Source organism: Piliocolobus tephrosceles, chromosome 13, assembly GCF_002776525.5.
Source record: "Piliocolobus tephrosceles isolate RC106 chromosome 13, ASM277652v3, whole genome shotgun sequence".
Classification (NCBI taxonomy): Eukaryota; Metazoa; Chordata; class Mammalia; order Primates; family Cercopithecidae; genus Piliocolobus; species Piliocolobus tephrosceles.
This window is the reverse complement of record NC_045446.1, coordinates 13,676,309-13,690,780: the sequence shown is the minus strand read 5'-3', so window position 1 is coordinate 13,690,780 and position 14,472 is coordinate 13,676,309. Positions and strand designations below refer to the sequence as shown.

The 14,472-nt window shown below is 42.3% G+C and overlaps 1 protein-coding gene across 1 annotated transcript; it reads right to left on the bottom strand.

Moving 5' to 3' along the window:
* Positions 1 to 3,404: 3,404 nt before the first annotated feature.
* On the bottom strand, positions 3,405 to 8,126 carry MRPL16 (mitochondrial ribosomal protein L16). The gene is made up of 4 exons (XM_023215520.2): positions 7,870 to 8,126; positions 7,127 to 7,192; positions 4,973 to 5,121; positions 3,405 to 4,111 (listed from the first exon to the last, which is right to left on the bottom strand). Exons 1-4 carry the CDS (start codon positions 7,922 to 7,924, stop codon positions 3,626 to 3,628), a joined length of 756 nt encoding a protein of 251 aa, XP_023071288.2. The 5' UTR covers positions 7,925 to 8,126; the 3' UTR covers positions 3,405 to 3,625.
* Positions 8,127 to 14,472: the final 6,346 nt, after the last annotated feature.

Genomic DNA, 14,472 nt, shown 5'->3' with positions numbered 1-14,472 from the left:
CAGTTCTGGCTCTGTCTCCATGCAGAAACACTGACCTGGTGCCACCATGTGGTGATTTTTATTCAGGTTTTAGAATGCAGTTCACATCTTTTTAAGCCATGTGCTGGATCAGATGATTCAAAAGAGCAATTTTTGAATATGGTTTAACTCTCACAGAATGCAGTGTAACTATGTGTTTCAGATTTGAGGTGTTCCCCCCAAAAGAATTTGGTTCAGTCCTTGGGAGTGTCTGGCTGTAGGAGAAAATGGGGGAGATCTGTCATGATGTTATCTAGAAGGCGGAATGACCACACCAGACATCCTCTGGGAATCCTTTTGATCTAACTTTTGGATGTCTCACCAAAAATAACATTTCTGTTGGCATTCTGGGTCCTAGAAGCCAGATCCATCTCCTTTTTCCTTCTGTTACCCTCTTCCATGTCCACATGCACTTGTCTCCCTGCAGAATACTTTTTGCGGTGATGTTTCTCATGTGTTCTTTCTTTCCTTGTCTGGATGAGCAGAAGAAGATCATGATCATGATCTGCTGTATTATCCTTGCGATCATCTTAGCTTCCACCATTGGGAGCATATTTGCCTGAAAAAGGTGAGCCATCTGTGGGGACAGTCAGGCCTTCTTTCACTTACTTGAAACCTTTGCGCCTTGGGGGCACTCTGGGTGCCTTAATCTGGGTGGGATTCGGTGCTAATAAAGGTTAGAGAAAACTATGGAAAGGGATGTTTCAGAGACAGAAAAGTGAGTGAAGAATGAGCTGTTAGCAGGTAGTCTGTGGGAGGAGATGGGGGGACAGAAGGCAGCGATCTGTCCTGTAACCTGGTGTGGCAGAATACTTTGGACAGGTCAAGGGTATTGATTTCTGCTAAACAGTTTGAGCCTCGGTATCTGGAAGTGACAAAAGGAACAAGAATTCGTTCTTAATTAGGTGTATCTTCAACTTTTTGGAAGAGGGCCGGCCACACAGTAAATTCAAATTAAATTTCTTCCCTTTCAAAGTTAATGAAAGTTAACACAGCCTTGTGTATATAGTCCCTTACCCCGGGTAAGAGGGATGTGGTGATCCCAGCCACGAACACCATGCTATATAATCTATGATTTTTTTTTCCTCCATTTTTCTATTATCTCCCACAGCCCTCACAGATTGATCGACTGGCATTTCTAATCCTCCTTCCACTTCTGTGGTACCATCACTTCTCCACGCAGACTCCTCATCAGCTTCTCCTCTTTCCATTATGAAACTTCTTATGAAACAGGGCACCAATCAACTACTTATTAAGAATTATGCAAAGAAGAACAAACTTATACAGAATTGGGTGGAGGACAGGGACAGGGAGGGAGTACAGATACATAGCTGATTAGGCAGATGGCTTAAAGGAGGACTGCAGGGTAGAGAAGAAAGCGGAGTGGGTGCCTCTTTAGGAAGGGAAACTTACAGCCTGCATGTGCAGTATGGCTGTGAAGGGGCAGCTATCGTAGCACACCTGACTCAACAGGATCTTCCTTGAACTGCTGTGAGTTGGTCAAGTCTGGGCACTTCTGTTCTTCAAGCTCCTCTAGGTCTCACCTTTGACCACTCTACATCTGTTTCCTCTTTCAGGCTCCAGTAGTAGTCTTAAAAGTGAAGTTATCTTGCTCACTGCTGTGTTCCCACTTTTTAGCACAGTGCCTGCTGCTTACAGGTACTCAAATATCTGCTGACTTAATTACTTATAATTAAGCTCTTATTTCAGTCGGGGACAAATCTTTGGGTTTGACTCCTAAACTCTTTAAGTTACCAGTGAGAACACAGTTTGTTACCATCAGAGGCTGTGTAAAACCGCTTGGGAATAGGCTGATCGACTCATGCAAAAATGCGACCAACCTTTCTCCCCATTCCCACAACATAAACTTTAAAGTGCTTTTTCTGTGGGTGGTCATGGTGGGGTTCTAGCAACAGCCTCTTAATCTGTGGAGAAGATGGCTGGCCCCAGGACTGTGGTTCAGTAATGAAATACAGGCCCACAAAATAAAAGAAACAGGTTTATAGTATGACTGAACTCACACATCAGTATAACACTTTGTGAACCATAACAAAGAACAGATAAAGGTATAGGTGAGAAAGGTGAAATGAGGTTATCGCTCACTTCACCTCTCACCTGATTTGTGTTGCTAGCTGAAACTGCTGGCCAGTAATTTATGTGTAAGAAACTGTTATAGGCCGGGCATGGTGGCTCATGCCTGTAATCCCAGCACTTTGGGAGGCCGAGGCAGGTAGATCACCTGAGGTCAGGAGTTCGAGACCAGCCTTACCAACATATCTACTAAAAATACAAAATTAGCCAGGCATGGTGGCTTGCACCTGTAATTCCAGCTACTTGGGAGGCTGAGGCATGAGAACTACATGAATGCAGGAGGTGGAGGTTGCACTGAGCCGAGCGCCACTGCACTCTAGCCTGGGCAACAAGAGCGAAATTCCGTCTCAAAAAAAAAATAAAGAAAAACTGTTCTAAATACTGTCCCCAATTCCATTCAAGGTTCAGTTGTGTTCAGCTTTAAAAACAGCTATGTGAATATGAGTTCTAGTGCAGATAACTTAGTGATTATGTAACAAAAATTCATTAAAAAAATCACAGTATATAATGGTGAGGAGCACACAACTGCTAAGTTTGTACTTTTGAAAGTAAATTATTTCTTTGATACCTTATTTTTTAAGAAAGTGGGATTAAAAAATATTTTGGTCAGTGCTGTTTTCTACACACCTTCAAAAGCCAATGGTTTAATATTTCTATTAATTTGTGCTTCCTTTAATTTGAATAAGGGATAGAACACTGCAGCTGGTTAGGTCTGGAAAACGTTAATCTGGGCAAACAGGGAGCTGGAGCTGTGAGGATCTGAGTCCCAGGGGGCCCTCATTCACTAGCTGTAAGAATTTACGTGTTGCATGGCACATAGCACTGTACTAGACTCTGCAGGGGCACAAACAGAGAGCCAAACACCCTCCCTCTTTGGAGAATTTCAGACCTAGAAAAGGCCACACGGTTCTAACTTTTGTTATTGGTTCCTTTTGCTAAAAGGCAAAGGGTATGTTCCTTGCATATTGTCCAACATCCCCCTTCCAAGATTGTGAGAAGCTGGGTAACTGGGCATCAATAAACGCTGAATCAATTGATCTACAAAGTGTTGTTTTTTTTCTTACTCTAAAAATGTGTTTTAAACCTAGTAGAGTATCACAGAAACTGGCTCCTGAAGTGTGTACATATAAAAGGCAGTATAAACATTTAAGTGAGACTTGCATCATAGATGGGGGAATGCAAACATTTGTTTCAGCCTTCATGTTCATCTTACACCCCAGGAGAACCAAGAACTCTTCACAGTCATTCAGGCCTATTTCTTAATCTTTTAAGGGATTAAGAATGACCAATGAGTATTTATATCCTGAAGTGATGTTCAAATGTTATTTAATAAAAATATAATACAGTTTTCTTTTTAAATCAACAAATAACATTGTTTTTCAGAAATCATCTACTCATATGCTGCTCCTTAGTTATGGTTCAAGAGCTACCCAAAGACTTTAGTGGGTTGGCTGAGGGGAATAGAAATGCAGAATCCTTCTTTCAATAGCCTATATACAGTTATCTCCTACAGTCACTACACACGTTTGGGCATGTAGAACTTGCCCCAGTATTTCCCCTTGTGGGTCAAGTCATATGGGCTCAGTACTTTCCGTATGCCCAGCATGTTGGCAGTGGCTATTCGCTCAAATGTCCAGGGGTTTTGGTTGTTACGTTCTCTTTCCTCTTGATCTTTTCGCATCTTCTCTAGAGTCTCGCGGCTCACAGCCTTTGCTGCGAAAGGCAACTTGTGGGCAACCTGGTCAAGGAAACCTTGCACTTCTTTGAATTCACAACGCCCACCCATCTCTACTACAAGGCGGCCAGCCTTCACAGGTGTCACGTAGTGGTCAATGGCACCTTTTCCTCCCCCCATGCGGTGCCCAACACCTTTGCGAGTGATGGGCTTGAAAGGGGCTGGTACTCGCCATATGGCAAACATGTTCTTGGGGTCCATGGCGCGGTTGATTGTCAGGCGCATCATTTCAAAGTGGCCCCAATGCAGGTAGCCACCACCCAATGCCTAAAAGTGAATGGGAGAATTAGAAACACATGTGGACTTTGATACCTTCTATGGGCTCTATTATTTTATCTCTTCTAGTAACTGTGGCTTCAATGATACAATTGAAAATAAAACTTTAGTTTAATAAGTCCCATGGAGGAAAAGCCTAGGGTACACAGTAATAAAGACAGCAAAGGGGGACCCATTTCAGTGGAGAGCCAGGGAAGGCTTCTTTGAAGATGTGACATCTAAAGCTAAGGCCAGAATAAAAAGAACAACTAGCCAAGGGAAAAGAAGGAGTGTGCCAGGCATAAGAAAGGCTTATATGAAGGCCCTGGCACAGCAGAGGGCTTGCAAAGTTGAACAGAAGCCAGTGTGGATGGAGTACGGTGAGGAATGGGGAGAGTGGGCAGGAGGTTCTGAGAGGTCAGTGGGGGTGATTAGGCTGCAGGAAGGGGACTTTAGAATATCACTCTGGCTGCCTGGTGGAAAATAAATCCTAGTGCACACCCATCTGTGTAGCTGCTGACATCACGCCTTCATGGAAGCTACTCAACAAATAAGGAAACAGCTGTTTTCCACATCCTAAATTGTGGATGGTTTTATTTTACCAGGGCTTGAAAAGATCTCATGATCTGATTATGGGGCAAATTAGCTAGCTTCTTCCTTCTGCTTTTACATTATTTTCATTCTCCATTTAAAAAAAAAATGTATAACCCAAATGTTTACTGGGTACTCAGTAGCCTCTGTACGTATCAGTTTAAAGAGCTACTGTAGTTCTAATACAAACTGTAAAGGAAGAGACTAAATTATCCAAGGAGTATGAGATTTTGTTATTCCCTAGCTTCCATCCCATTGCTGCTTGATGCTGAATTCACTCACCAAGATTGCAAATTTGCCTTCTGTGAACTCCGTAGCTTCAGTGGAAGGTCCCCGTATGTCACTCAAATTTTTAGGCTCTCTTCTTACTTTTGGCACAAGTGGTGCCCTTTCAATAAATCTAAGCTTGGGTTTTTCAGGAATGGGAACATCTAAAAGGAGCACAGACAACCAGGATAAAGTAAAACTACACATCTCAAAAGATCTATTTTCTTCCTGAAAAGATTTGTAACAGGAGAAAGTCTTAATTTCTTTCTTCTTCATTTTTTGGTAGAGACAGGGTCTCACTATGTTGCCTAGGTTGGTTTCAAACTCCTGGCCTCAAGTGATTTTCCTGCCTTTACCTCCCAAAGTGTTGGAACTACAAGTGTGAGCCACCGTATCCAGCCTGAAAGTCTTAAAAGTTACCACTGAACAGTAATTCTAAAGGTATATTGCATTTTTGCAGATGCTTTTAGTGACAATGGAATCTTCTGGCTATGACAGTGGCTAATGCAAATGTTTCTAAAACTTTAAAGATAGCAAAGTTTTGTCCTCTGAATCCAAATGCAATTATTAATCACCAACTCTGTGCTTAACACTGTAACAGGGATTTTTTTGGAAATCACTAGTTCACTTAATCTTTAAGACAACTGTATAGCCTTGATATTCTTCTAGGGCTCCCTTTTTAAAGAATTTTTAACTTGTCAAAGTTTACCACAGATATATCAAAGGGCCAAACTGAAAATATACAGCTCAGTGAATTACCAGAAGGTGAACACATGAACACACATCACTATTACCCAAATAAACAAACAGGATGTTAGGCATGTAGTATTTTTCATCTCCATTTTATAGAAGAGGAACCCAAGGGCTAGAAACATTTTATAATTTGGTCTATGCCATCCAGTTCAACAGCAAAGCTACACAGCATGTCACAAAAATATATACACATACTTCCCTGCCTCTCTGGATGTTAATGGGAGTAGTGGAAGAATACTATATTGTACATTAAAATATCTACGTTTTCTAGCTCTGCCATATTCTTGTTGAGAAACTTACAACCCAGGAATCCTTTGATGAATGCTCTTTCTCTCATATATGCAGGGACTTTTCATGCTGAGACCTGCACAGGTTAGTGTGCCAGGTTTGGGTGGGTGGACAAAACTTCAGGCCAGACATGTGACATCTTTATAATCCTTACTTGACAATTTGGGGAAAAAAATTAACAAATAAATTATTTTAAAAAATGTATACAGTGAACCAAGTATGGCTTTATAATGGAGACAAATACAAAACAGAAGAGTTTGAGGAAATATCAAATTATTACTATCAGAGTTTCAGAAACTGCCCCTCAGCTTCTATATGCAGCTACAGAGAAACTTAGTAATGCTTTCTTTCACCTACAAGTCAAATGTACTTTCCAAACATATAGTGGTTGAACAGTTCTGTACAGAAGACCCTCAGATGTACAGACCCTATTCATTTTTTAAAGGGTTCCAGTATATTTCTTTTTAAAAAAGTAAACTAGTTTTACAATATTGTGGCTTATCTTAAATTTAACAGAGCGTTTTCACATATCGTTAGATGACTGCATATATGTAACCTTATTTGGAGAGAACATCAAAAGTCCAGATTTTTTTTTTTTTTCTTTTGAGACAAAGTCTCACTCTGTTGCCCAGACTGGAGTGGACTGGCCTCCTGAGAAGCTGGGATTACAGATGTGCACTACCAGTTAATTTTTGGTATTTTTAGTAGAGACAGGGTTTCGCCAGGTTGGCAGCTGGTCTCCAACTCCTGGCCTCGAGTGATCCACCCGCCTCTGCCTCCTAAAGTGCTGGGATTACAGGCGTGAACCACCGTACCTGGCCAAAAATCCAGATTTCAGGCCAACTGACTACTGGCTGAGTGGACCATGGGCCACACACCAGTGGCAGGCGTTAGGGGAGCTATCTCATTAGACGCTGCTCCCTAAGAGCAGGGAACTTTTTTGGTTTCCTTTGTTCTTTATTTCTAGTGCTCAGAATATTGGTTGGCAAGACAGTACGCTCTAAAAACATATTTATTGAAAGAGTGAACGGGGACAAGAAACACAAGAACACTCCTATGTCATCTCCCACCCTCTCCTGGTTTCCATCAGAGAAAAGATTTATCAACAGCAGAAAGGCAAGCTCTCACCTTCAAAACTTGGTACTGGGAGCAGTGTCTTTAGGCCAGCACTGGCGGGGAGGGGTGCCCAAGAATCTACAAAGACAAACCAAGTTAAACGACGAAGGTAACAAGGCCAGGACCCCGATACAACCTGGGCCAAAGGTACTACTTCTTATTCTTATTTATTCTATTTTTTTGAGTCTTGCTGTGTCGCCCAGGCCCCAGTGCTGTGGCGCGATCTCGGCTCACTGCAACCTCCGCCTCCCGGGTTCAAGAGATTCTCCTGCCTCAGACTCCGGTGTAGCTGGTATTACAGGCGCCCGCCACCACGCCTAGCTCATTTTTTTTGTATTTTTAGTAGAGACAGGGTTTCACCATGTTGGCCTGGCTGGTTTCAAACTCCTGACTGCAAGTGATCAGCCCACCTCGGCCTCCCAAAGTGCTGGGATTAAAGGCGTGAGCCACTAAGCCGGCCCAAAAGTACTTCCGCCGGAAGAGTCTTGAGGTTGGGATGCGGGTTCCACTAAACGTACTCAGAGGCTCAGGCTCCGCAGAAGGCCAGCCGGGGTCTCTGGGCGCCGACTCCCAGACGCAGTTGTGACCCTTTTGCACGAACCCCTACGGTGGAGGTTGGCGGTGGGATAGCGTAGTCTCTAACCAGTGCTTCACCAAGCATATGCAGAGCCGCCTTTTGGGTTAGGGAGAAAAAGCACTGGAGGGTGGGGGAGGAAGAGGGGTAAAGTCTTCAGGAACCAAAAGGGACTTCTGACCTGACAAGGGCACCCGCAGGAGCGGCGCACTAGCGCGACCCAGTAGCCTCCACATAGTCACGGACGTCCGGCGGCGCGGAGGTCCCCAAAGCGACTACAGCGCTCTCCTCCACCCTGGTAGGCAGCGGCGCTCTGGTGCCTCGCTGGAATCAGCTCAGGACATCGCTCAGTGTGGCCGGAAGTTGTGTTCACTCCGGTCCACTCCGCAGAGTCCCGGCGGAAGCGGAAGAAACTCGAGCGACTGAGGTTGAGTTCCGCCGGTCAAAGGCGCTGTGCGTCCAGCCATGCCCAGGGGGCGTGTTGGCCGTCTAGGGTTCTCCTTCCAATCCGCAGTTTTTCCCCAGAAGAGGGCGGCGGAGCGGGGAGTCTTTTGTTTTATTTATTTATTTTTTCTGCGGAGTACAACTGTCAATGCCTGCCGGTTGCTTAGCAAGGTGGTCCCTTACGATTCACAGCCTTTGAGACCTTTTTCTAGGGGACCCCTCAAAGACATTAGGAGAATACCAGATTTGGCAATGGTTTAACATTTATAGGGCAATTGCAGTGTGTCATTGAGTACCTCATTCGTTAGTCGTGCCAACGAATCTATGAGATAAGTCATTATACTTATTTTGCAGATTCCATCCTGAAGGTGAAATAATTTAACTTGTTCTGGGTCATACAACAGGAAAACAGTACCATCAGAATTTGAGCACAGTCTGGGATTCCAGAGATCTCAGTGAATGAACAATATTGTCGATGAAAAGAGTGAAACACTGTAAGATATTGGAAGAGATCTATTCTGAGCCAAATATGAGCAACCATGACCTGAGAACATGTGCCCAAGATGGTAGAGGTGTAGCTTGGCTTTATACATTTTAGAGGGGCATGAGACATCAATCAAATGCATTTAAGAAATACATTGGTTTGGTTCAGAAAGGTGGGACAAGTCAAAGTGGGCTTCTAGGCTTCTAGGTGACTATTCATTCAACAAACATCTCTTGAGCATCTACCACAGTGCCATGAGCAAAATTAATGTGTCTACACTTATTCCAGAGGTTTCAAGGTAAAATAAATTCAGTCCCAACTGGAAGAGTTACTGAAGTTTTACAAGAAAGCTATTTCAGCTGTTCTCATCTGTTAAATCAACAGGTGCAAAGAATGCATCAACTCCTTAATTGTTTGACCAAGAAGAAAGAACAATTCCAATTAGTCTTCTTGTTTTCTGTCTCAGTATTCACTGGTTATATTAAAGTATTTCTATGAATGTGTTCATCATAATGAATAATTATTGTTGCTCAGTTAAATTATTTACAAATCTGTTGTTATAGGCCATGCTGCAGTAAACAGCCTTGTACATTTTTGTTATTTTGTATTTCTTTTGGGCACTTTCAAAAAGAGAAATTTATGGATCAAAGGGAATGTTCATTTTAAATCTTGTGACTTTCTATAGTTGTGCAAAATTGGCCTCCATGAACAGCTTATCAGAATGCTTTCTTGATCAACACCCTTGCTAAAGAAGGATATTATAATTTTTCTAGAGCTTTGTCAATATGAAAGGTGAAAAACACCACTCAATGTTACATTTATAACAGGATGTTAAAATGCGATTGTTTCTGCCTCAGTTTTGCTTGGGACCACAAGGTAATCTCCACATTTCAGAGTGAGGTGCTGGGCCTCTTAGGCAGAGTTTATGCAGCAGGTGGTAGGAACTGGCTTTGCTATTTTTAGCTGCCCATTCTCTGCCAGCCTGTAAAAAACACTAGAAAAGCCAAGACAGGAAGTGGAGACTGGAGATTATAATAAAGATTTCGTTAATAGAGTTGTTGGTGTACTGTGACTTTCATGCCTTCCTCTATTCAATGGCAAGGGTTGAGGGGTGCTCTGTCAAGCCCAGTGAAAGACATTTCTAGATCATTCAGAGAGTTTAATATAATTCTTCTGCAGTTTGAGGGACACTGGGCACTGGGGTTTGACACCAGCTTGAGAAAATGGTATGTTTGGAGGCTGGTAGAAGCTGCCTGTGGCATCAAAAGTAGAGAGTTGCAGTTGGGAAGTAGCCACATTTCCATTGATGGTGGGGCAAAGGTGTGCATGTCCTGTTGACTAGGTGTGGACTCCATGACTAGGTGTGGACTCCAGTGTAGAGTGCCAAGGTAGGGTTTCTTACATCCTGTCCAACAGAACTGCATCAAAGACAGGGAGAAAGAAGGTGGAGTAGGTGTGATGATGGATGTCCTGGGCCTGAGGGAAGAATCATGTGCAACCAGCCAACAACTCAGCAGAGATGAATTTGCCTGCATCAAGGGAATGGCAGATGAGAGATCCTCAGTGGGGGGTGGGGGGGGGTGCGTGCACGCATGTGCGTGTGTTTGTGCATGTGAAACATTTGATATCTTGAAGTCCTGACCCCTAGCACTTCAAAATGTCAAAGAGTGGTCCTGGAAAAGATCCTTCCTCACAGCCCTTAGAAACAACAAGCAATCCTGCAGACACCTTGACTTCAGACTTCCAGCCTCCAGAACAGTGAGGCAATAAGCTTCTGTTGTTTAAGCCACCCAGTGTGTGGCACTTTGTTTGTTTAGAGACTAGATATCACTATTAAAGCACCCTCTCTCTCTCATGAGTGCTTTATGAATTCTTCTTTAAGAAGGAAAGTACTGTTGAGTGCTGTACTAGTTTCCTAGAGCTGCCATGACAAAGTACCACAGGCTGGACATAGTGGCTCACACCTGTAAGCCAGCACTTTGGAAGGCTGAGGTGGGAGAATTGCTTGAGCCTGGGACTTTAATAACAGCCTGGGCAAATAGTGAGACCCTGTCTCTAACAAACAAACACACAAACAAACACAAAACAAGGTGCCACACACTGGGTGGCTTAAACAACAGAAGCTTATTGCTTCACTGTTCTGGAGGCTGGAAGTCTGAAATCAAGGTGTCTGCAGGGTTGCTTGTTGCTTCTAAGGGCTGTGAGGAAGGATCTTTTCCAGGCCTCTCTTTAGCGTGGAGACGACCGTCTTCTTCCTACATCTCCTCACGTCATCTTTCTTCTGTATATGTCTGTGTGAATGCAAATTTCAGCAAATTGGATTAGAGTCATCCTAATGACCTCATTTAACTTGATTACCTCTATAAAGATACTGTCTCCAAATAAGGTTACATTCTGAAATGCTCGGGGTTAGGTCTTCAAGATGATATACTTTTTGAGGGATCCTATTCAGCTCACCCAGGTGCCACCATCTCAGAGACATCATAAATAGTGATAGATTGGGGATAGGAAAGATCTTATTGATTAGTAAAAGTGCAAGATGAGGAAACAGGTTCACCCCATACTCCCATTTTGTTTTTGCTATTATCTCTCTATCTGAAGCAGGGCCGAGCTGGGGGAGGAGAGTCACTTTTCTTTTAAATGGAATTCAGAGTTGTGATTGTTACATAGTATTAGACATTTTAGGTACTGAAGTGAGAATGTTTTCTGTGATTAGAAGTGACAACACAACTTTTTAATTTTTATGTTTTAAATTAGAGGGTAATGAGAAAATACAAAAACCAGACAGACAAAAAACACACACACAAAATCAAACCCAACCCAGCCTCACAGAGTTGATTTGGATAACCAGTCGTAAACTAAAGTTGATTTCTGATGGCATTCTCCGAGTTTTACTTAATATAACCTACATACTGGTTATAGGTTGGTTTGCATTTCCTTAATGATAAGTGATGTCACACTTTTTCTCATGTCCTTAATTTCACATATTTTTGTCTATTTGTTTTCTGTGTGTGTGATTTGCTTGTATACTTTGTCTATTTTAAAAATTCTTTTGCTTTATTTCTTATCAATTCAAAATTGCTTATGTATTAAGTATAGCACCTCCTATTAGGTTGTATATGTTTTATTTTTATTTATTTATTTTTTGAGACAGAGTTTCACTCTTGTCATCCAGGCTAGAGTGCAGTGGGGTGATCTCAGCTCACTGCGAACTCTGTCTCCCAGGTTCAAGCCATTCTTCTGCCTTAGCCTCCTGCTTAGCTGGGATTACAGGTGCCCACCACCATGGCCGGCCAATTTTTGTATTTTTAGTAGAGATGGGTCTTCACCATGTAGGCCATGCTGATCTTGAACCCCTGACCTCAGGTGATCCGCTGGCCTCGGCCTCCCAAAGTGTTGGGATTACAGGCGTGAGCCTCTGTGCCCGGCTGGTTGTATGCTTTAACTGTTTTCAGTTTTCAATATATCTTGATTGTTTTTGCAGTAGGACTATTTATAATTTTTATGCACAAAAAACCTGTCAGTAATTGTCTTAAGAATTTTGACTTTCAGCCAGGTGCAGTGGCTCATGCCTGTAATCCCAACACTTTGGGAGGCTGAGATGAGAGTATTGCCTAGCCCAGGAGTCCAACTAGCTTGGGCAAAACAGCAAGAACCCATCTCTACACAAATAAAATATTGGCCAGACGTGGTGGCTCATGCCTGTCCTCCTGTTACTTGAGAGGCTGAAGTAAGAGGACTGCTTGAGCCCAGGAGGCTGAGGCTGCAGTGAGCTGTGATTGTGCCACTGCACTCCAGCTTGGGCAACAGAATAAGACCCATCTCAAAAAAAAAAAAAAAAAAAAAGAAATAAGTCAAATATTAATATATTTGACTTACTTTGATAAGTCAAAATGTATTAATACTGCTTATCAAGGCCAGAGATAGGGATATAACATAATTCTTTCTCAAAGTTGAAAATTCTCATTTAATATGTGACTTTATTTATTTATTTATTTTTTGAGGTGGAGTCTTGTTCTGTCACCCAGGCTGGAGTGCAGTGGAGCAATCTTGGCTCATTGCAAGCTCCGCCTTCCAGGTTCACGCCATTCTCCTGCCTCAGGCTCCCGAGTAACTGAGACTACAGGTGCCCACCACCATGCCCAGTAATTTTTTGTATTTTTAGTAGAGACGGGGTTTCACCGTGTTAGCCAGGATGGTCTCAATCTCCTGACATCGTGATCTGCCCGCCTCGGCCTCCCAAAGTCCTGGGATTACAGGCGTGAGCCACCGCTCTCGGCCTATTTATTTTTATTTTTTATTTTTTTGAGACAGAATCTTGCTATTTTCCCTAGACTGGAGTGCAGTGATCTCTGTTCACTGCAGCCTCTGCCTCCTGGGTTCAAGCGATTCTCCTGCCTCAGCCTACCAAGTGGCTGGGATTATAGGTGCGTGCCACCACGCCTGGCTAATTTTTGTAGTTTTAGTAGAGATGGGGTTTCACCATATTGGCCAGGCTGGTCTTGAACTTCTGACCTCAAATAGTTCACCTGCCTCAACCTCCCAAAGTGCTAGGATTACAGGCGTGAGCCACTGAACCCGGCCTTAATATGTGACTTTATAATGTACTAAATTCTCACAGCTTTTGGGAGTTCCTTTTGACATTTTCTTCCATTCCCATGTTCTGAGACTGGTCCTACGTTGTTTTATTCATTGTCACTATATTACACATTCTTATATCTGTTCCATCAAGTTCTTTGTTTTTGCAATCTATAAAAAATATACTAGCTATGTTTAACATGTTTGTTCTTCAAGATAAAATTTAGAACAATTTTGTTAAGTTCCACACTCTCTATTTTAATTTTCTTGGCTAGAATTCTCATTCCTCTCTTTTCTTTTTTTCATTTTAATCTCAGAACCATTTACACTTCTGACCAAGTTGAGGCTTTTGCTATTTCAAAGAGTTGTAGGGTCTCAGTTTGAAGGGACTGGAGGTGTCAGATATTTAGCTCCAGTTCCTCAACAGTGTACTTCAACCACATACTTGTTATAGGTTATTCACACATCTAATTAAAGGCAAGTGCAATTGTATACAATCCCTAAATGGAGGGAACGTATTTGCTAGCAATCTTCCCTTCTTTCTTTTCTGCATCTTGACAAAATAGTCATGCTTAGTCGACCCTTCCCCACTTTACCCTGCCAAGTAGCTGTCATTATAGAGCTGTGCTACTAGGCCGGGCTAATATTTACATTTTTCATAGAGACAGTGTTTCATTATGTTGCCCCAGCTGGTCTACCAACTCCTGGACTCATACAAGACTTTACCCTGTGTGTCCAGTAGAGGTCACAAAGTGCTTATTATAGCCACTGAAACCCCAACCAAATGCATGCTTCGGCAATCGCATTATGCAATAATGAGCACACATAAATGATTATAATTAGAGGGAATTGTTACACTTTAATTCATTCTTCTCTAGTACACTCAATACATTAGGATAGAGAGCTTGTTACATATCTCAGAGAATACAATTCTTAAGACTTTTCCAAAAATTAAGAGAATTTTAGAGATGATTCTATGCCAAATCTCTGATTGTACAGATAAAGAAACTGATCTTTGAGTTCATTAGAGACTTGTCCGGGTCACTCAGCTTGTTTACAAGCGAATACAGGAGTGATCATTCAAAATCTTTTGATTCCAAGATCAGATTTCTTCTCACACTGTATCTGTAGACTATATTTTCCAATGGTAACTTATCTTTTCTGAACTAAAATAATTAATTCAATATAAATTTTTATGCCAGGTGCTGTGCTAGGTGGTGAAGATATATTGTTAAGCAAAAATGAACCTTGCTTGTGAGACTATGAGAAAAAAGCAGT